The sequence below is a fragment of the Typopeltis vanoorti genome, chromosome 9 (genome assembly GCF_054136105.1).
Source record: "Typopeltis vanoorti isolate ZY-2024b chromosome 9, IOZ_Tvanoo_1.0, whole genome shotgun sequence".
NCBI classification, from domain to species: Eukaryota; Metazoa; Arthropoda; class Arachnida; order Uropygi; family Thelyphonidae; genus Typopeltis; species Typopeltis vanoorti.
The window spans coordinates 80,104,035-80,120,728 of NC_143557.1; the positions used below are offsets into that span (position 1 = coordinate 80,104,035).

At 36.1% G+C, this 16,694-nt stretch overlaps 1 protein-coding gene across 2 annotated transcripts in view; it reads right to left on the reverse strand.

Annotated features, from left to right (window-relative positions):
* The window catches only part of Sf3b3 (splicing factor 3b subunit 3), a 300,761-nt gene that overhangs the window by 2,548 nt on the left and 281,519 nt on the right, over positions 1-16,694 (reverse strand). For both annotated transcript variants that reach the window (XM_090398423.1, XM_090398422.1), the window contains exon 26: positions 453-548. In XM_090398423.1, coding sequence (XP_090254549.1) covers positions 453-548 — 96 coding nt within the window. The remainder of the gene's footprint in view (positions 1-452; positions 549-16,694) is intronic.

Sequence of the window (16,694 nt, forward strand, 5' to 3'; positions counted from 1 at the left end):
TGCTTTCATCTTTTTCTTCACTGCCTCTTTAACTTTCTGTGTCCATCATGGAATTTTGATTTTTCTATTCTTGCAGACAACCTCACCACATGCCTCCCTGGCTGAATCAATGAATGTTTTCGTTAGGGCTTGCCACTGAATTTCAACATTTGGTTCCTGCTCTCAAACTCTTTCATTTTTCCTTCAATAATGTTTGTGTATTTTAGTCTACAGTTCGCATCTGAGAGCTGCTCAACTTTTATTCGCATTAAAACTTTCTTACATGTTCTTCTTTTCAATATGAAATTCAATTTTATCTTGCTCAAGACCAAATAAAAAATAATTTCCTATATCAAATTACTTAATTTATGCAATTTAATGTAATGTTACTTCTGCAAATTAACTAAATTGTTATTTTCCTTGTCAGACTATTATACAGAATTTGTATATGGGATAAGAAATAACAGCCTTACCTCACTTGGATTTCTATCTAAGTCTTCTGCAATACTTTTCTGCTTAGCAGGCTCAAGTGAATTGAACTGTTCACAGAGGTCTCCATCAATCACATTCTAAAAATGCATTCAAGACAGCTTCAATTAAAGGCATGTTAAAATAAGAAACCAATTTCCCTTTTTCCTTATAATTAAAACACACACACACACACACACACACACACACACACACACACACACACACACACACACACACACACACACACACACACACACACACATTAAGAAGTCTTGAATTTTTTGTTTCACATAAATAAAACTTTTTTTATACTACCATTTTACAAGCAAAAAAGCAACAAATTTAATCAGAATTAATTCATTATACAAGCGATTATTTATAATGCATCCATTTTTATATTTCATCTCAATGCTGTATGTAGCAACTTAGTTACAACAGTCAATTACTGTGTTTGAAATTTCAGAAAAATAATGTCTGGCTCTTACTGTTACTATTAGTGACTTCACAATTTATTTAAGTAATGTGAATTTACTTACTAGTTAGTGAATTAGAATCTTGCCCATTCTTAATATTTAAAAAAAAATAATTAAGTGATTTTTAAGTTAAGTTAAAACGCCCAACCACTTTCTATATAGGACTTCTTGAAGCAGTGCAAAATGAAATGAGAGATGAGATTATCACATGAAATATATGGATGAAATTATGCAATAATGAAAGAAATAAGCAACAGCTATAAACAATGTACTTCAGAAAGAAATACAAAACAGAAAAAATAATTAAAAAATTTAATTATTAAAATGTAATTTATGCATTTTTATATAATTAAAATATACTTACAACATTCTTATAGAATGTCTTATTCTTTAAGCAAGAATTATTAGAATTCAGAGATGTTTCATATGTTAGACTATTTTCAAATCTTATAGTTCATTCATAATTTGTATAGTTATTTGGAATTTCCTACTTTCTGTTACAATCACAAGTATGGTAAAGTGCAGGCAGTTAAATATGCTGTGCTTAATTTGATTTTGCTTGTTGAAGAAATTCAAACCAGACTGTATACAATGTTATTTTTTAAAGTGTGGTAACAATATTGTCATGGAACTTCCTTTAGAAAATACAGCATGAGCTGCTTTGCAAAAAAACTGAAAACACTTTCAAATTAAAGCATTCTTCAGACTCAGGAACTTGATAATATAATATTGAATTCATACTCACATAATGTACCATATAAATCTATGATTAATATAATTAAAGTGCCTGATGTACAAGGTAATTATAATTAAAGTTCACATTTCAAAAGGCTGTAACAGGGTAATTACTCAGCAGAATGATTTAATATCTGACATGATGATATGTGTGGCAATTGAATTTTATTTTGTGCAAAAACCAACATTAGTTCAAAAAGCTGCCACTAGAGTAAGGTGCTACATGGCACTGCAATATATGTAAATTACGTATGATACTCCTAGTATGCAGTGAAATGCTGCAACTATACCATTTATGCAAATGACAAATGTCCCCCAATGAAGCATGCTTCAAAAGAAGTTCCTATAAATGCAGGTAGCTGCGGAATGTGTCAGTTCATTGCCTGTGAGCAGACGTGTTAAAGCACAATGTCACAATTATCAAATGATCATGCACTTCTTGCAAAGTTGTTTTACCAAAATAACAGCTGTGCGTTGACAGCATTTTGAAAGTTCAGAACATCAAAGGGATTAAAAAGTGATTCTATGACTGCAAATGGTTTACACAAAATGATGTGGAAATTTGAAGAGATATGTTCTTTAGATGTCAAACCTGGCAGAGGATGGAAGCCCATTGAATGGAAACAGCAGAGGAAGTAGCCACGGTATCAGAGGAAGAAAGGATGGCAAATGTTGTAAGAAGCAACAGTGAACAGCATATTGCATCTAGATTTCCCACATTCAGCAATTGCTTAATCCTGACTGGAGTGCACTTTACCATTTCCCCTGTGGTTTCTTGCTCAGACTAAACTGGACAACAACTAGCCATGGAACATTTTCTGGACTGACAATGCTCACTTCCATCTAGATGCTGCTGCTGTGAATATGTACAACTGAAGAATTTGGGCAACCACAAACCCACATGTTGTGCAATAGATTCCACTTCATTCCCCAAAGGTCATTAATGAGACCTGCTGGTCTCATTACCTACACTACTAATGGCCAGCGATATGCATCCATCTAAGCCAATCAGGTGATTCCACACTTCAATGGTGCCAGTGTCTGGATTCAACAGTTTTTATGCAGGATGGTGCCCCTCCTCACATTGCCACCTATCAAATGGTTGTTTCAGACGCATTTTACAAGGACAGATTCATCAGCCACCATTTTTGTACAACATAGTCAGAACGCTCGCCGGATCTGAACCACTGAAACTTGTGGGGGCATCTCAAGACATTGTCTATCATGGACACATGGCCAACTTAGTGGACCTCAAGACCAGCATTACATGCCACATCCACAGTATTTGAAATGAAACCACATTCAGTGGGTTGGGCATGCGATTTTAGCACATTGCCGACAATAGAGGACAGCATATCGAACATGTTGTGTAACCACACAACGCCCCATATATATCCAATGTTCAGGGATCCCATTTTTTGAAAACAAAAAATCGGGACACAATAAATTTGTAGAATTAAGGGTCAAGAGAAATAAATTTTATTCGTTAACATTATGTATTTTAAAATAAAAAAATTAAAGATTTATTTGAATTTGAATTATTAACGTAGATAACATAAATGTTTATACATACGTCAAATAAATAGAATTCTAATAACAACACTTAAACACAGATGACAATACTTAATGACAATAATTCTCGTAGACAGGCTTAAACGTTGGTTATGCATTATTAAAACACTTAAGGAATAGAACAACGTAGTTAAGGATATAAATTAAATTAAACTTTAATAAATATTTTCCGATATTTCGGCAATGTCACATTGCCATTTTCTAAAGGAACTTACAAAAAAGTTACGTGAACGTAAGCACTACAACACAGAAACTGGGAATGAAGAGATGAAGCTATTGTTCTCCTAACAGTCCTGATGGTGCCCTCTAGCGGGCTAAGTAGGTGTTCTTGGCCATTGGGCTGAAGGTCTGCAGATGTAGGCCTCCCAAATTTCGGGCAGTCGCATACAACCAAATTTGTTGAGGTTTGGAGAATTTCTTAGGGCTGAGGCTGATTCCATAAAGAGTCTTTCAAATTTGTATTTGCTACGGTGTATCACTGTAGCTTTCTTCCACCGTATTCTGTGGTGTGTATCCAGAGCATGGTCTGCAATCCCAGAATGACTGTATTTGTGAAAACGAATGTAGTCCTTTTGTTCCGAAATTCTGATATTCGCTGTCCTGCCTGTTTGGCCAAAGTAAGACAGCTTACAACTGCAAGGGACCTGGTAAACACCAGGTAGGTCTAGGGGAAGTGGTTAGTCTTTAGTGGAGCGGATAAGGGATGCCAATTTTCTCTAAGGTTTGTAACAGGAGGTCAGGTCATGTTTTTTTAAGATTTTGGTAATCTTTTCCGAGGTACCTCGGATGTAGGGAATGGTGATGGATTTAGAGTAATCCTTGTTGTGTGGGGGGAGGGGAGGGGATCTGTGGTTTGTAGGTTCTAATATTTTTTGGATTTTTTTGGGGGGGGGGGGGTAGCCATTGGCTGAGAAAGTGTTGAGGAAGTGATTTAGTTCTGTGTTTAGGGCCAAGTCGTTTGAACAGATTAGTTTAGCCCTGTTGTATAGTGTTTTCAATACTCCATATTGTTGTGAGGGGGGGGGGAAGATTGTTGGTGAATGTATCTGCCTGAATGGGTGGGTTTTCTGTAAAAAACCTAATGGATCCTTGGTTTTCTCAGAAAACCAAGGATCCATTAGGCTTGCGGGTGACTAGCGTGTCTAGGAAAGGGAGGCTGTTGTTTTCCTCTTTTTTCCAGAGTGAATTTGATTCTGGGGTGTTGGTTGTTTAAGTGTGTTAAGAAGGAGAGAAGTGTTTCAGAGCCATGTGGCCAAATAGCGAACACATCATCAACGTAGCGAAGCCATATGGTTGGCTTTTGTGGGGCAGAGGCTAAGGCTTTTTCTTCAAAGGTCTCCATAAAGAAATTGGCCAAGGGTGGGGAGAGTGGTCAACCCATGGCTGTCCCCTCTATTTGTTTGTAGAATTTTCCCTGCCAAACGAAATAGCCTGAGTTCATTGTGAACTGAAATAAGGCTGAGATATCGGGAGAAAATTTAGCTTGGATTAGCTCTAAAGTTTCCTTGAGTGGGACATTTGTAAATAATAAAGAGGACACATCAAAGCTGACCATTATGTCAGTATGTTGGAGTGTAAGGTTTTCTATGCTGGCTTTGAAATGGGCTGAGTTTTTTATGTGTGATGGTGTGTTGCCCGTATAGTGTGTGAGCTCTTTGGCCAAATGTTTAGCTAATTTGTATGTGGGGGAATCAATGCCATCCACTATGGGACGTAATAGCACATTTTCTTTGTGTATTTTTGGGAGTCCGTAAATACGGGGGGGGGGGGGGTATAGAGTTAAACGGCTTTAATCTGTTGGTAACTTCTACAGGCCAAGAAGTGACTCTCTTAAGGAGCCTGTGAAGTTTTCTAATTTGAGAGTTGGTGGGATTGTAATTGATAGGGAGGTAAGTGGCCCGATCTAATAGAAGAGCATTCAGCTTACCTGTGTAGTCCTTTTGGTTAAGTAATACAGTTGCATTTCCCTTATCCGCTTTGGTGATAACTAATTCTTTATTATTCTTCATTTCTGGGCTTGCGGACCATGCTCTGGATACACGCCACAGAACACGGTGGAAGAAAGCTACAGTGATACACCGTAGCAAATACAAATTTGAAAGACTCTTTATGGAATCAGCCTCAGCCCTAAGAAATTCTCCAAACCTCAACAAATTTGGTTGTATGCGACTGCCCCAAATTTGGGAGGCCTACATCTGCAGACCTTCAGCCCAACGGCCAAGAACACCTACTTAGCCTGCTAGAGGGCACCATCAGGACTGTTAGGAGAACAATAGCTTCATCTCTTCATTCCCAGTTTCTGTGTTGTAGTGCCTACGTGCACGTAACTTTTTTGTAAGTTCCTTTAGAAAATGGCAATGTGACGTTGCCGAAATATCGGAAAATATTTATTAAAGTTTAATTTAATTTATATCCTTAACTACGTTGTTCTATTCCTTAAGTGTTTTGACAATACTTAAACACGTAACACTTAAATCAAACATTAATAAGTATATGAAATATAAAGACATAGAATAAAGATATAAAATGTTAATATCAATAACGGGCATTACAATGTAAATACAATAAAATATAAAATATAAACAACACGAGCCTTATGCGTATTGTGATGCATAATATCTGAAATTATATGAAAATAAATTAATTTAATTTAATTTAATTTAAAAATTTTAAAAAATAAAAACATATTTATAATTAATTTTTAATATATACCTCCTCTCTTCCTTATTCGCCTCTTCTTGTACATTACAGCTGGTCATTGCCTGTCCCATTTTACTGCTACTTGCAGAATCATTATTATATTTGGTTGAAGAATGGATTTTGTGTAAGAGTTGTCGATTTTTAGATACTATATCAAAAAACTCTGAACATAATATGTTTCTGTAATGGGTTTTAACAAGCATGATAGATTTAACTGTGTCCAGTTGTAAGCGATTCCTTTCATTTGTCCATAACAAATTCATCAATGAAAAAATTAGTTCAATAGAAGCATTTGATCCTGGTAAGGTCAAACAAAAACTTATAATTGAAGCTATTTCACTGTAAGTAATTTGTTCTTTTTTAAAATGACCAAAGATTTCTTTTCACCTATCCTCAAGTTTACAACTGACATTATTCCATTCATTAATTTTATACTCAGCTGCATACATTTTAACATGGCTGTACTCATCAAATAAGTTCTCTTCATTTAAGTTGAAATTTGGTAAGATGATCTTAATTTTTTTGACACATTCAATTAAATTTTCCCAGGATATAGGTGTGTTCAACCAAGTCCATTCCATTTTAGTAAATACACTAAACTGATTTTGAGTCTATTCTTGAATATATTGAATTGCAGTGAAGTAGAAATTGGAGATGTCTCTAAATAATGATTCAGTCATTAAACCTTCTTCACAAAGATTTTTCATTTCGATTTTCACTTCGCTGGTAAATACTTCTCATTTTCATGCAATAAAATTTTCGTAATAAGAATGTCTATCTCTTTTTTTACCTCACAACCTGTAGCATATTCTCTTTCGATTCGCTGGATTGCCTCAGAAAACATTTTCATCTGATTTTTTAAAAATAGAAGATAAATGAAAGACTTCTTATCACTGAAAACCGTATTCAAAATAGTTGGACATTTATCTTGAGACAAGAAATAGGATTTAAGCCCATCGTACATTTCAATAAAACGAATTAAACATGGCTGCAGTGAAAACCGTCGTGTTTTGACCTAAAATAGTCTTGTATTCAGTTTTGACAAAATCACAAAAAGATTTCAGACTTTTGACTCTGACAGTGAACTGGTGAAAATGCTGGAAAACTTTACCCAAAATTGTTTGAATATCTATTGGTAAGATATCAGCAGCAGTTTGTACAGCATTATGTATAATGTGAACTGCACAACCTACACCTATTAATTTTACCTTTCTGTTTTAATCCACCAAAATTTGTGTTGGTATTATCTGCTGAAATGCCTATTATTTTATCAGTAACGTTATATTTTTGGGCAGCATTTAAAATGTGTTCACAAATTAGATCTGAGGTTTCTCCAGGAAGGCTAGAAAATTCTAATATTTCTGTTGAAATTCTTTTATCAATAGTGAAATACCTCACATTGATAGGTACAATCTTAAGATCAATATGATTAGATGCATCTATGGATATACAACAATATTTTACATTCCTCAGATCTTCCAATATTTCACTTTTTACATGTAGTGATAAGACATTGGTAATAATAGACTTGCACTTCATTTGTGCAGATGAAAATTTCTTATTCAAGAATTTTTTTAAAATAGAGGACGTACAATCCATAGATTGGAAACTGTGATTGTGTTTAACTGCATGAAAAACAAATGTAGCCTCTTGTGCAACCAACTCCATTTCTTGGCTACTTAACTTTTGATACCCAAAAAATGATGTCAATGATTGACTTGAACTTTTTGCAGACACAGCAGACTTGTGCTTTTTTGTATTGACATGGTCAGTTATATCTGCCTTACCTCCGTAGCCAATGTTAAATTCTGCATGGCACACGCTACATTTCACTCTTGAGCTATCATCACAATCACTGCTTTTTGTTATGAAAATGAAAGGAAAAAGATCCTTCAATTTTTCATTGAATTTTTCACTTTCTTTTGGGCATTTTGTAACAAATGGTATAACTTTATTAATTTAAAAAATACAATATTCACAATTAATATGAAAATGCAAGAATACGAAATGAACAGTTCAAAACTAGGTTACATCACATACCCTGTAGCGATATAAAGCAATTTAGCGCCCGATGCACGAAGCTTAGTTCACATAGCGTACGATATCCGACGGTCTGAAATGTTTCTCGTTGGTTGAAAGAAAATGATCTATTGTGGCGCGTTAATATTCAAAAACATGCTGACCAATGAGAAACATTTCGGACCATTAGATATCGTATGCTATGCGAACTAAGCTTGAGACAAAAGATTGCTAAAAATTTATGGCCAACCAGATGAACGAAATAGATGCCATGCTTGTGATTAGTTAAACATACAGTTGGGCGACTGTCTCCCTCATTCTGACATTCTTTTCTCCGGCTGAATTAAATGAATGGATGTATGGAACTAAATTGTTTTCCCAAAATTCTAACATTCTGGTAATTCACCGAACTACAAAATAAATATGTCTCTGCTTTTTGTTTTGTAAACATACATTTTTAAAAGCACCCAAAAATATTACGACTTGTACTTATTCTTATTAGAAATGTTAATATTTTTATATTCTAAAAAATCTGGGACATTTACCGTCCCGAACTAAACATATCGGGACGCTGGGAGAGAAGTAATAAAACCGGGACGTACGGAATCCCTACCTATGTTTTATGACGTTTTGAACTATATGCTACTGTATTGCAGTGACATGTATCACCCTAGCAGCAACTTTTAGAACTAATATTGATTTTTTGCACAAAATAAAATTCCACTGCCACACACGTCTTCATGTTAAATAGTAAATCTTTCCTCTGAGTATACCAGTTACAGCCTTTTGAAATGTGAACTTTAATTATAATCACCCTGCATGTATGGATGGATATTGCTATTTGCTAATGCACAAGCTAAGGCAATATCAGAAACAATGCATAGAATTAAACCATGTGCATGGTTTCTGTGATATTATAACATCATGAATGTCATCCAAATGGAAAAGATACTTGAGATTAAAAGAGGTTTAGGCTTTTTAGTTTTTATTGTGCAGTACTTAACTGTGCTACACAATAAAAATTCAGTGACATTTAGGGCTGAGTGTGGCACATTTGGTCTGGGAGAATGTAACACGCATGATGAAAGACTGTTGGAATTTTCTGATGATAACAGATTAGTTATTATTCATACTTGCTTCCAGAAGCACTTATGAGGCACCTATTCTTGGACATCAAAAATGGATAGATCATTACATAATTGATTACATCCTGGAGAAGAGTGTGGCACAAATAATCAAAATAGTAAGGGCCAAAGTAAGACTGAGACTCCTTCCAAGCCATTCCCATTCCACCAGATGGAATGGCTCAGTAATTTCCAGAGTTTAATGGAAGAAATTTCAAAAACTTGGATACTCCTTTGGAGGCTGAGAGGACACACTTGAAATGTTCTGGGAGAAAGCCAAGGTCCGAACACAGGATACAACCAAAAAACATCTAGGCTCAATTAGAAGACAAGAGTCTTCATTGATCTCAGAATCAACATGGGATTTGATCAAGAGGGGATTGGAGAAACTAAGATATACACAGAATGAATAATACAAGAGATTACATAGAGATGTCGGAAAACATATCAGGCAGGACAAGGATAAATAATATGCTAAAAATGTGAAGAGACAGAATTCTAGATTGCTTTTAAAAGGATGTTGTTTGGGTTAGTTTGTGGGCTTAAGCACAAGTTTAATCCAAAATTGAATGTTAGGATGAGAATGGAGCAGTACTAACAGAAAAGCAAGAGTAGAAAGAGTATTGTGAGGAACTATATATATATATATATATATATATATATAGAGAGAGAGAGAGAGAGAGGATGAAGGACATTTGCAAAAAAAATCCCCTCCACAGGGGAATCTTGAGTTGGAACACCTCCTGTCTAGTCAGTTAATTAAGGCCATAGGATTAGTGTTTCACAGATTGATTATAAGGATACAGGAGAAAGAATGTGGCCTAGAGACTGGAAAAAGTCAGTATTCATAATACAGCACAAGAAGGTAGATATGAAGGACTAAGAATTATAGAACTATTAGTTAATTTCTTATGCAAACAAGATTATATTAAAGATTATTCTAAATACGACTGAGGCTTCTTAAGGTTCTTGTGCAATTTAAGACTGGGGCTTCTTAAGTTAAGTTCTTCTAACAGATAGAGGTATTCTGGGTTTGTGTCTGGCTACTGAAGAGAACAAATAGTTTGGAAAGGAGTAAATGTAACATGTCTGTTTTTCCAATATATGAACACCTGATTCAACATCAAACGTTTTTCTCTAGCGTTTTATTCTAACCACTGACTTGCAACTTAAGCTATATATAACTTCTACTTGCTATCATTTACCTATGGTGTTTCTCAGTGCTCTTCATAGTTATTACAGGTTATAAAAATTTTTGAGATATAATACTGATGAATTGTTCACAGCTCCTTTTCTACATTAAAATAGTGATTGTTTGATGTTCCTCCTGTAGTGTCAACAGCGTGCTCGATCAGCAGAGCAGGTAAGACTTCTATTTTCATCCCTGAAAATTTTCCAGGCCCCTCTCCTGTTCCCCGCGCTGTGCAGCACTTGGTGGTTGGAAGGGACAAGGCAGGTCCTGCCCCAACTTCAAGCCTAGATTTAATTATGGATTCACCATATGAGGTGAATCCATAATTAAATAACTAGATTTAATTATGGATTCACCTTTCAAGGAACTTGTAGCTACTGTTTGGCACATAGGTAACATATTACACATGAAATGGCCAGGAAAGGTTGAAGTCCATCAGATTATGGAGGTAGAGACAGAAGACCCTCAAACCTCCGAACTTTCTCCCAACCTTACACATGACAGCGTCAATTCCCCCACTTCAACAACCGACATAGATTCCAATGATTACCAGGAGGTCGGCAGAAAGAAGAGCTGCAGAACCTGAATTAGCACCCCAATCCTTGGAAAGAACAGGTCCAATGGACACATCAGCACTATCTGATGAAAGAACAGAGACAGATACATTGACACTGTCCAAAGAGAGGATTCCACCAGTAATCTCGAGATCTAAAGAAAAATGGTCGTCACTTGCAGAGTCGATGAAGAACAATAACATCAAGTTCTCATCAACTAAAAACACCGATGATGGAGTCCGCATACAGCCCAAAGGAGCAACGGACTACCACCAGCTCACCAGACTTATGGATGAACAGAAAGTCCGATATCACACGTACCAACTGAAAAATGAAAAAAACCTTAAGGTCGTCATCAGAGGTTTGGTAGAAAACATAACATCTGAAGAGATAGCCCCATGCCTCTGGTCTTAGTGGAGATCAGTAAAGATCAGAGGGAAATTTACGACTTTAGAGTAGTCTGCAACTTAGTCATCAAGACCAAACCACTCAGAAGAAAGGCATCTGCTGGTCAATGCCATCGATGCCAAAAATATGGGCATGCGTAAATGTTATGTAGAGCAGATTACAAGTGTGTAAAGTGTGGTGGCAACCATCCCTCGCACACTTGCGTCAAGCCAAAGACCACACCTGCTAAATGTGCGAACTGCAGCAGCCCACATCTTGCCAATTACAAGGGTTGTTCTATCCACCCATCCAATCTCCAATAGTCTAGACAGGAGTTAGTCCTGCCCATTCAGAAAAATATCATGAGATCTGCACCAGAGATTAAAGCATGGGTAGTTACACCAGATAAGTCTTATGCTTCTATGGTTTCCTCGCGTAACACTGTGGTACTCCCTGCAACTAGCAGTCAAAACTCCTCAGCAATTCTCGCTGCCTCACTAGGTAAGATGCTAACGGCCTTTAGCAAAACAAATCCCAGCCAGGCCGACACCAACAAATTCCTTAAGAATACCCAAGTCATCTTCTCCATGATTAATGACTAATCCAGCTTCAACATCAAATTCTATGCAGATAGCATTCTGGAATGCAAATGGTCTCAACAACAAAATTTTGGAATTACAGGAACTTGCAGATCACTTACAAATTGATATTCTCCTCATTAACGAGACTCACCTACATCCCTCTGATAATTCCAAACTCAGAAACTACTCGTTACTTAGAAATGACAGACTCAATGCCAGAGGTGGAGGCACTGCCATCTTTGTCAGAAGAAACATCCGCTATAATGCAATTAAGAAGACTAATACATCTAACCGTGAAGAGACAGGCATAGAAATACATACCAACAATGCAGGCAGCTTAAAGATTTATTCTGTATACAACCCCCCCCCCCCCCCCACCAGCAAACCTCTCCTACCCTCTGATCTCTCTCAGATACAAATGAAGCAATAATTGTGGCAGGAAATCTCAATTCCAAGCATCCTTTATGGAACAGCAAGAGTTTTAACAACAATGGAATGATCCTCTACAATTCTGCCTTGAAGAGAAACGTTATTGCAGGCCTAACACATTACGGAGCGACCGGCAGACCTGATGTTTTGGATATTGCTATATTTAACATTTCTTATCAATTCCAACTTCAAGTGGTTGACGAGCTCAGCTCAGATCACAATCCAGTACTTTTAAGTTTAGGAGGGGATCCTGAGCTCATTCCCAGCCAATCACACACTAACTTTGCAAAATTCAAGGCTAAAATCAACACTATCATAGACTCAGTACCTAGTATCTCCTCCCATGAAGAAATTGATGCAGCAGTCAACAACCTCGAAAGAAAAATTCAAACTAGCTTAACTGCAGCCTCTTCTATCTCCACTCCAGCTCAAGTAAACCTACTTCCAGAAGAAATCCTTACTCTAATCAGGAACAAAAATAGACTCAGATGCCGCTATCTCCGCAAGACCTTCGAGAACTAAATAGAGCATCCAACCTAGTCCGTTATGCATTAAAAGATCAAAGGAACCAGCAATGGGAAAGAAAACTCTGTACTCTCAAAACTGAAGATAATTCTCTGTGGAAATTGACAAAAGCTCTCCGCACGGATCACTCTAACATCCAGCCCATTCACGGAGAAAGAGGCCTTGTTTACAGAGACAATGAAAAAGCCGAAACATATTAAGAAACTAAGAATACTCTAACTATTAATGAATCATTATCATATATTTTGGCTGCCATTATCCATAGTACATGAGATTATCACTTCTTGAAATAATATCTTGAATAAAATATTTTCTACTCAACATTTTGTAACATTTCACAAATGACAACTACAATTATGCTTTAATTTTAGAAATCTAGATAATGTCTCATTTATCCATTTTGAACAATCTCAAGGTCCCTTATAAACATGTCTTTTTCAAATCTAAAAAACTTAAATATATTTCTTTGTTATATTCTTACAATTTCACAACTATTTGTCATAAAGTAAAAAAAAAAAAAATAATCTTGCTAATCCCTATTTGGTCTAAATCCAGTTATTTCTTGCCCATAATTCTCTTCTGCAATTTTCATTAACCTTTCAGTACGTCAGCATAAATCTTAATGCTGGAACACTCCAGGAAGGAAATTTTTCTGTAATTCTCACTTTATTTCCCATTTTATAAATCAATAATATCATCATCATCAAATTCCTGACATGTACTCCTCAAGAGGTGTGTACAGGATATGATAGTACTAGGTGAAAAATTTACATCATTACTAACTTCCTATCTACAATTTTCCTCCAAATCAGTCTGTTACTTGTCAAGACTCCAACATTATCAGATCTTATATTTCTATTGACTAAGGAACTTTGTACCGTATCAATCCACCTATATCTTGGTCTTCCTCTGGGTCATTTTCCTGTCAACCTGGCAGAGAACACTTCTTCTGCTAATCTTTCCTCGCCCATTCTGTTTAAGTGACCATACCACCTGATATTAGCTCTGCTAATGCATTCCTGGATGCCGACAATGTCAAGTTCTTTCCCAATATAATCATTTTTAATATGATATTGCCATTGATGCCATCTGTTTGACCAAAGACTAGAGACCGCAGATGAGAGTCCTGAGAAAGATTAGAGGGCTCTCATATCTGTGGTCTCTAGTCTTTGGTCAAGTGTTTTACTTCTGACCCAGCTCTCAGATCCATAAGTTAAAACGGGTTTCAACACTGTCTTGTATACAGCTAATTTAGTGTTCAAACTGATTTCTCTTTTATTCCATACAAATTTATTCAATTGACTTCCTACCATACCAGCTTTGTTGATTCTGTTGTCTATTTCTATATTTAAATTACCATCTTCACTAAAAATCAGCCTAAGTAGCTGAGATATTTTACTTGTTCCACGGGTTCCCAGTTCACAACACAGCTGACATTTTTAACAATTCTACCTATTTTCATTGTCTTTGTCTTTTTAATGCTGACCTTCATACCATATCTATTACAACAGTTATTCAATTTAGTCAGGGAATCGTGCAAACTTGTAGCGGATTTGTTTAGAAGTATAACGTCGTCCACATAAAGCAAAGAGCTGACATTAACATCTCCAATTTTGATATCATGTTTAATACCACTTTCCTTCATAAAGTGATCCATATAGATAATGAATAACAGTGGAGATAATGTACATCCTTGTCTCACACCAGATTAAACCATCTTCCTGTACATCCTTCAATTCTAACTGCCGACTTACAACTCAAATACAGACTAAGCATTGCTTGAAGTAATGCCCCATTGACACCATATAACTGTAGCGTATTGAATAGCTTCTCTCTTGGCACCTTTTCATATGCATTTTCCAGATCGACAAAACTTAAATACAAATCTTTGTTATATTCCCATGCTTTCTCCACTATTTGTCGTAAAGTGAAGATCTGATCCTGACAGCCTCTATTTGGCCTGAATCCAGCTTGTTCTTCACCAAGCTTTTCTTCCACAATTCTTCTCAACCATTTCTCAAGTATACGTGCATAGATCTTGCCAGGAATACTCAGTAGGAAAATACCTCTGTAATTCTCACATTCAGTTTTATTTCCCTTTTTATATATGGGTACTATGAGAGCTCTACTGCAATCATCGGGAATTCGTCCCTCTGTCCAGGCTTTCTGAACTATGCAGTGCAGCCACTGTAAGACTCTTATACCACCATACTTCAGCATTTCTGGTCGAATATCATCTACTCCAGCTGCCTTTCCACATTTCGAACCTTTGATGGCTTTTTCTATTTCAAGTATGGATATGTATTCCTGCTTGCATGCCTGGTCAGTGTTTTTTACCACTGTGCTTTCATCACTGCTTGTTTCATTTAGCAGTTTTTCAAAGTAATTACTCCATACTTCAAGGATATTTTTTTCTCCAGTTTTCATGTCACCTTTATCATCTCTAACTCCTTTTACAGCACTCTTTCCTCCATTCCTAAGCTTCTTCAAGAACCTCCAGAATATTTTGCCACCTTCTTGATATTTATTTTCTATATTCTTGTCAAAGTCCTCCCATGATTTTTGTTTAGCTAGTTTTACACAGTGTTTAGCATTCTTGCATTTGTCTCTATATTCTCTAAGAGCACAAACTGACTTAATTGACAGAAACTTTTGATATGCTTTCTTCTTTTCCTTCACTGCCTCTTTAACTTCCTGTGTCCACCATGGAGTCCTGATTTTTCTATCCTTGCAGACCACCTCACCACATGCCTCTCTGGTTGAATCAATCAGGGTTTTCTTCAAGGCTTGCCACTGAATCTTCAAGCTTTGATTCTTGTTTTCAAAATCTTTCATTTTTTCTTCAATAATCTTTGTGTATTTTAGTCTACAGTTTACATCTGAGAGCTGCTCAACTTTTATTCGCTTTAAAACTTTCTTACATGTTATTCTTTTCAATATGAAATTCAATTTTATCCTGCTCAAGACTAAATAGTGATTGCTTCCAATTTCAAATCCACTGTACACTCTGGTGTCCTGCACCAGGGAGAAAACATCACTATCAACAATAACATAGTCAATGAGACTTTTCTTATTCCTTGCCTCTTCTCTCCATGTGAATTTGTGCACATTTTTATGTTGGAACATTGTGTTAGTAATAACCAGTCCATGTTCTGAGCAGAAATTCAACAGGTATTTTCCATTATTATTAGCTTTGCTCTTTTCTCCAAATTTTCCCAAAATATTTTTGTATCTCTGACAATCATTTCCTACTCTGCTATTCAGATCCCCCAAGAAGGACCAACATTTCCTTTTTCATTGTGTCAGTTGCTTTTTCTAAAGCATCAAAAAATTCCTCCACTTCTACTTTAGTAGAACCTTCTGTGGGACCATAAGCACAAATAAGTCTCATTGTCCAGTTCCCCATTCTCATATTTGCCCACATCACTCTACTTGAGACTGCCTGCAATTCAAGAAGATTAGCCTCGTATTTTGTGTTGAATACTATGGCTACTCCTTCTTTTCCTTGATTGTCATTGCCTGAATATAACATTTTGTATTTATTGCTCAGAAAGATCTCACCAGTTTTTGTCTTTTTTGTTTCAGTCACCCATATTATGTTGATCTGGTACTTATCTAATTCCTCAGCTAGCTCCATTTCTTTGCCATTCAGGCTTCTTATGTTGATAGTACCGATCTTTAACTCTATAATATATACTATGACAACACTAAGCCAATCATCTGGAATTAGATCTTCTGAAAATCTACTAGGATTGTTCCTAGAATATCTTCTCCAGATGCCATATTTCAGGTTTCTGATGGCTTTTTCTACCTCAAGTATTGATATGATAAATAAATAAGAAAGAATGCACTTACAATAAGAATAATATATCACTTAATGAATGCAAAAGTTTTATTGGAGGTTCTTGAGCGTTATCAATGATCAAACACAGTTAAAGAGAAAATAACAAGCA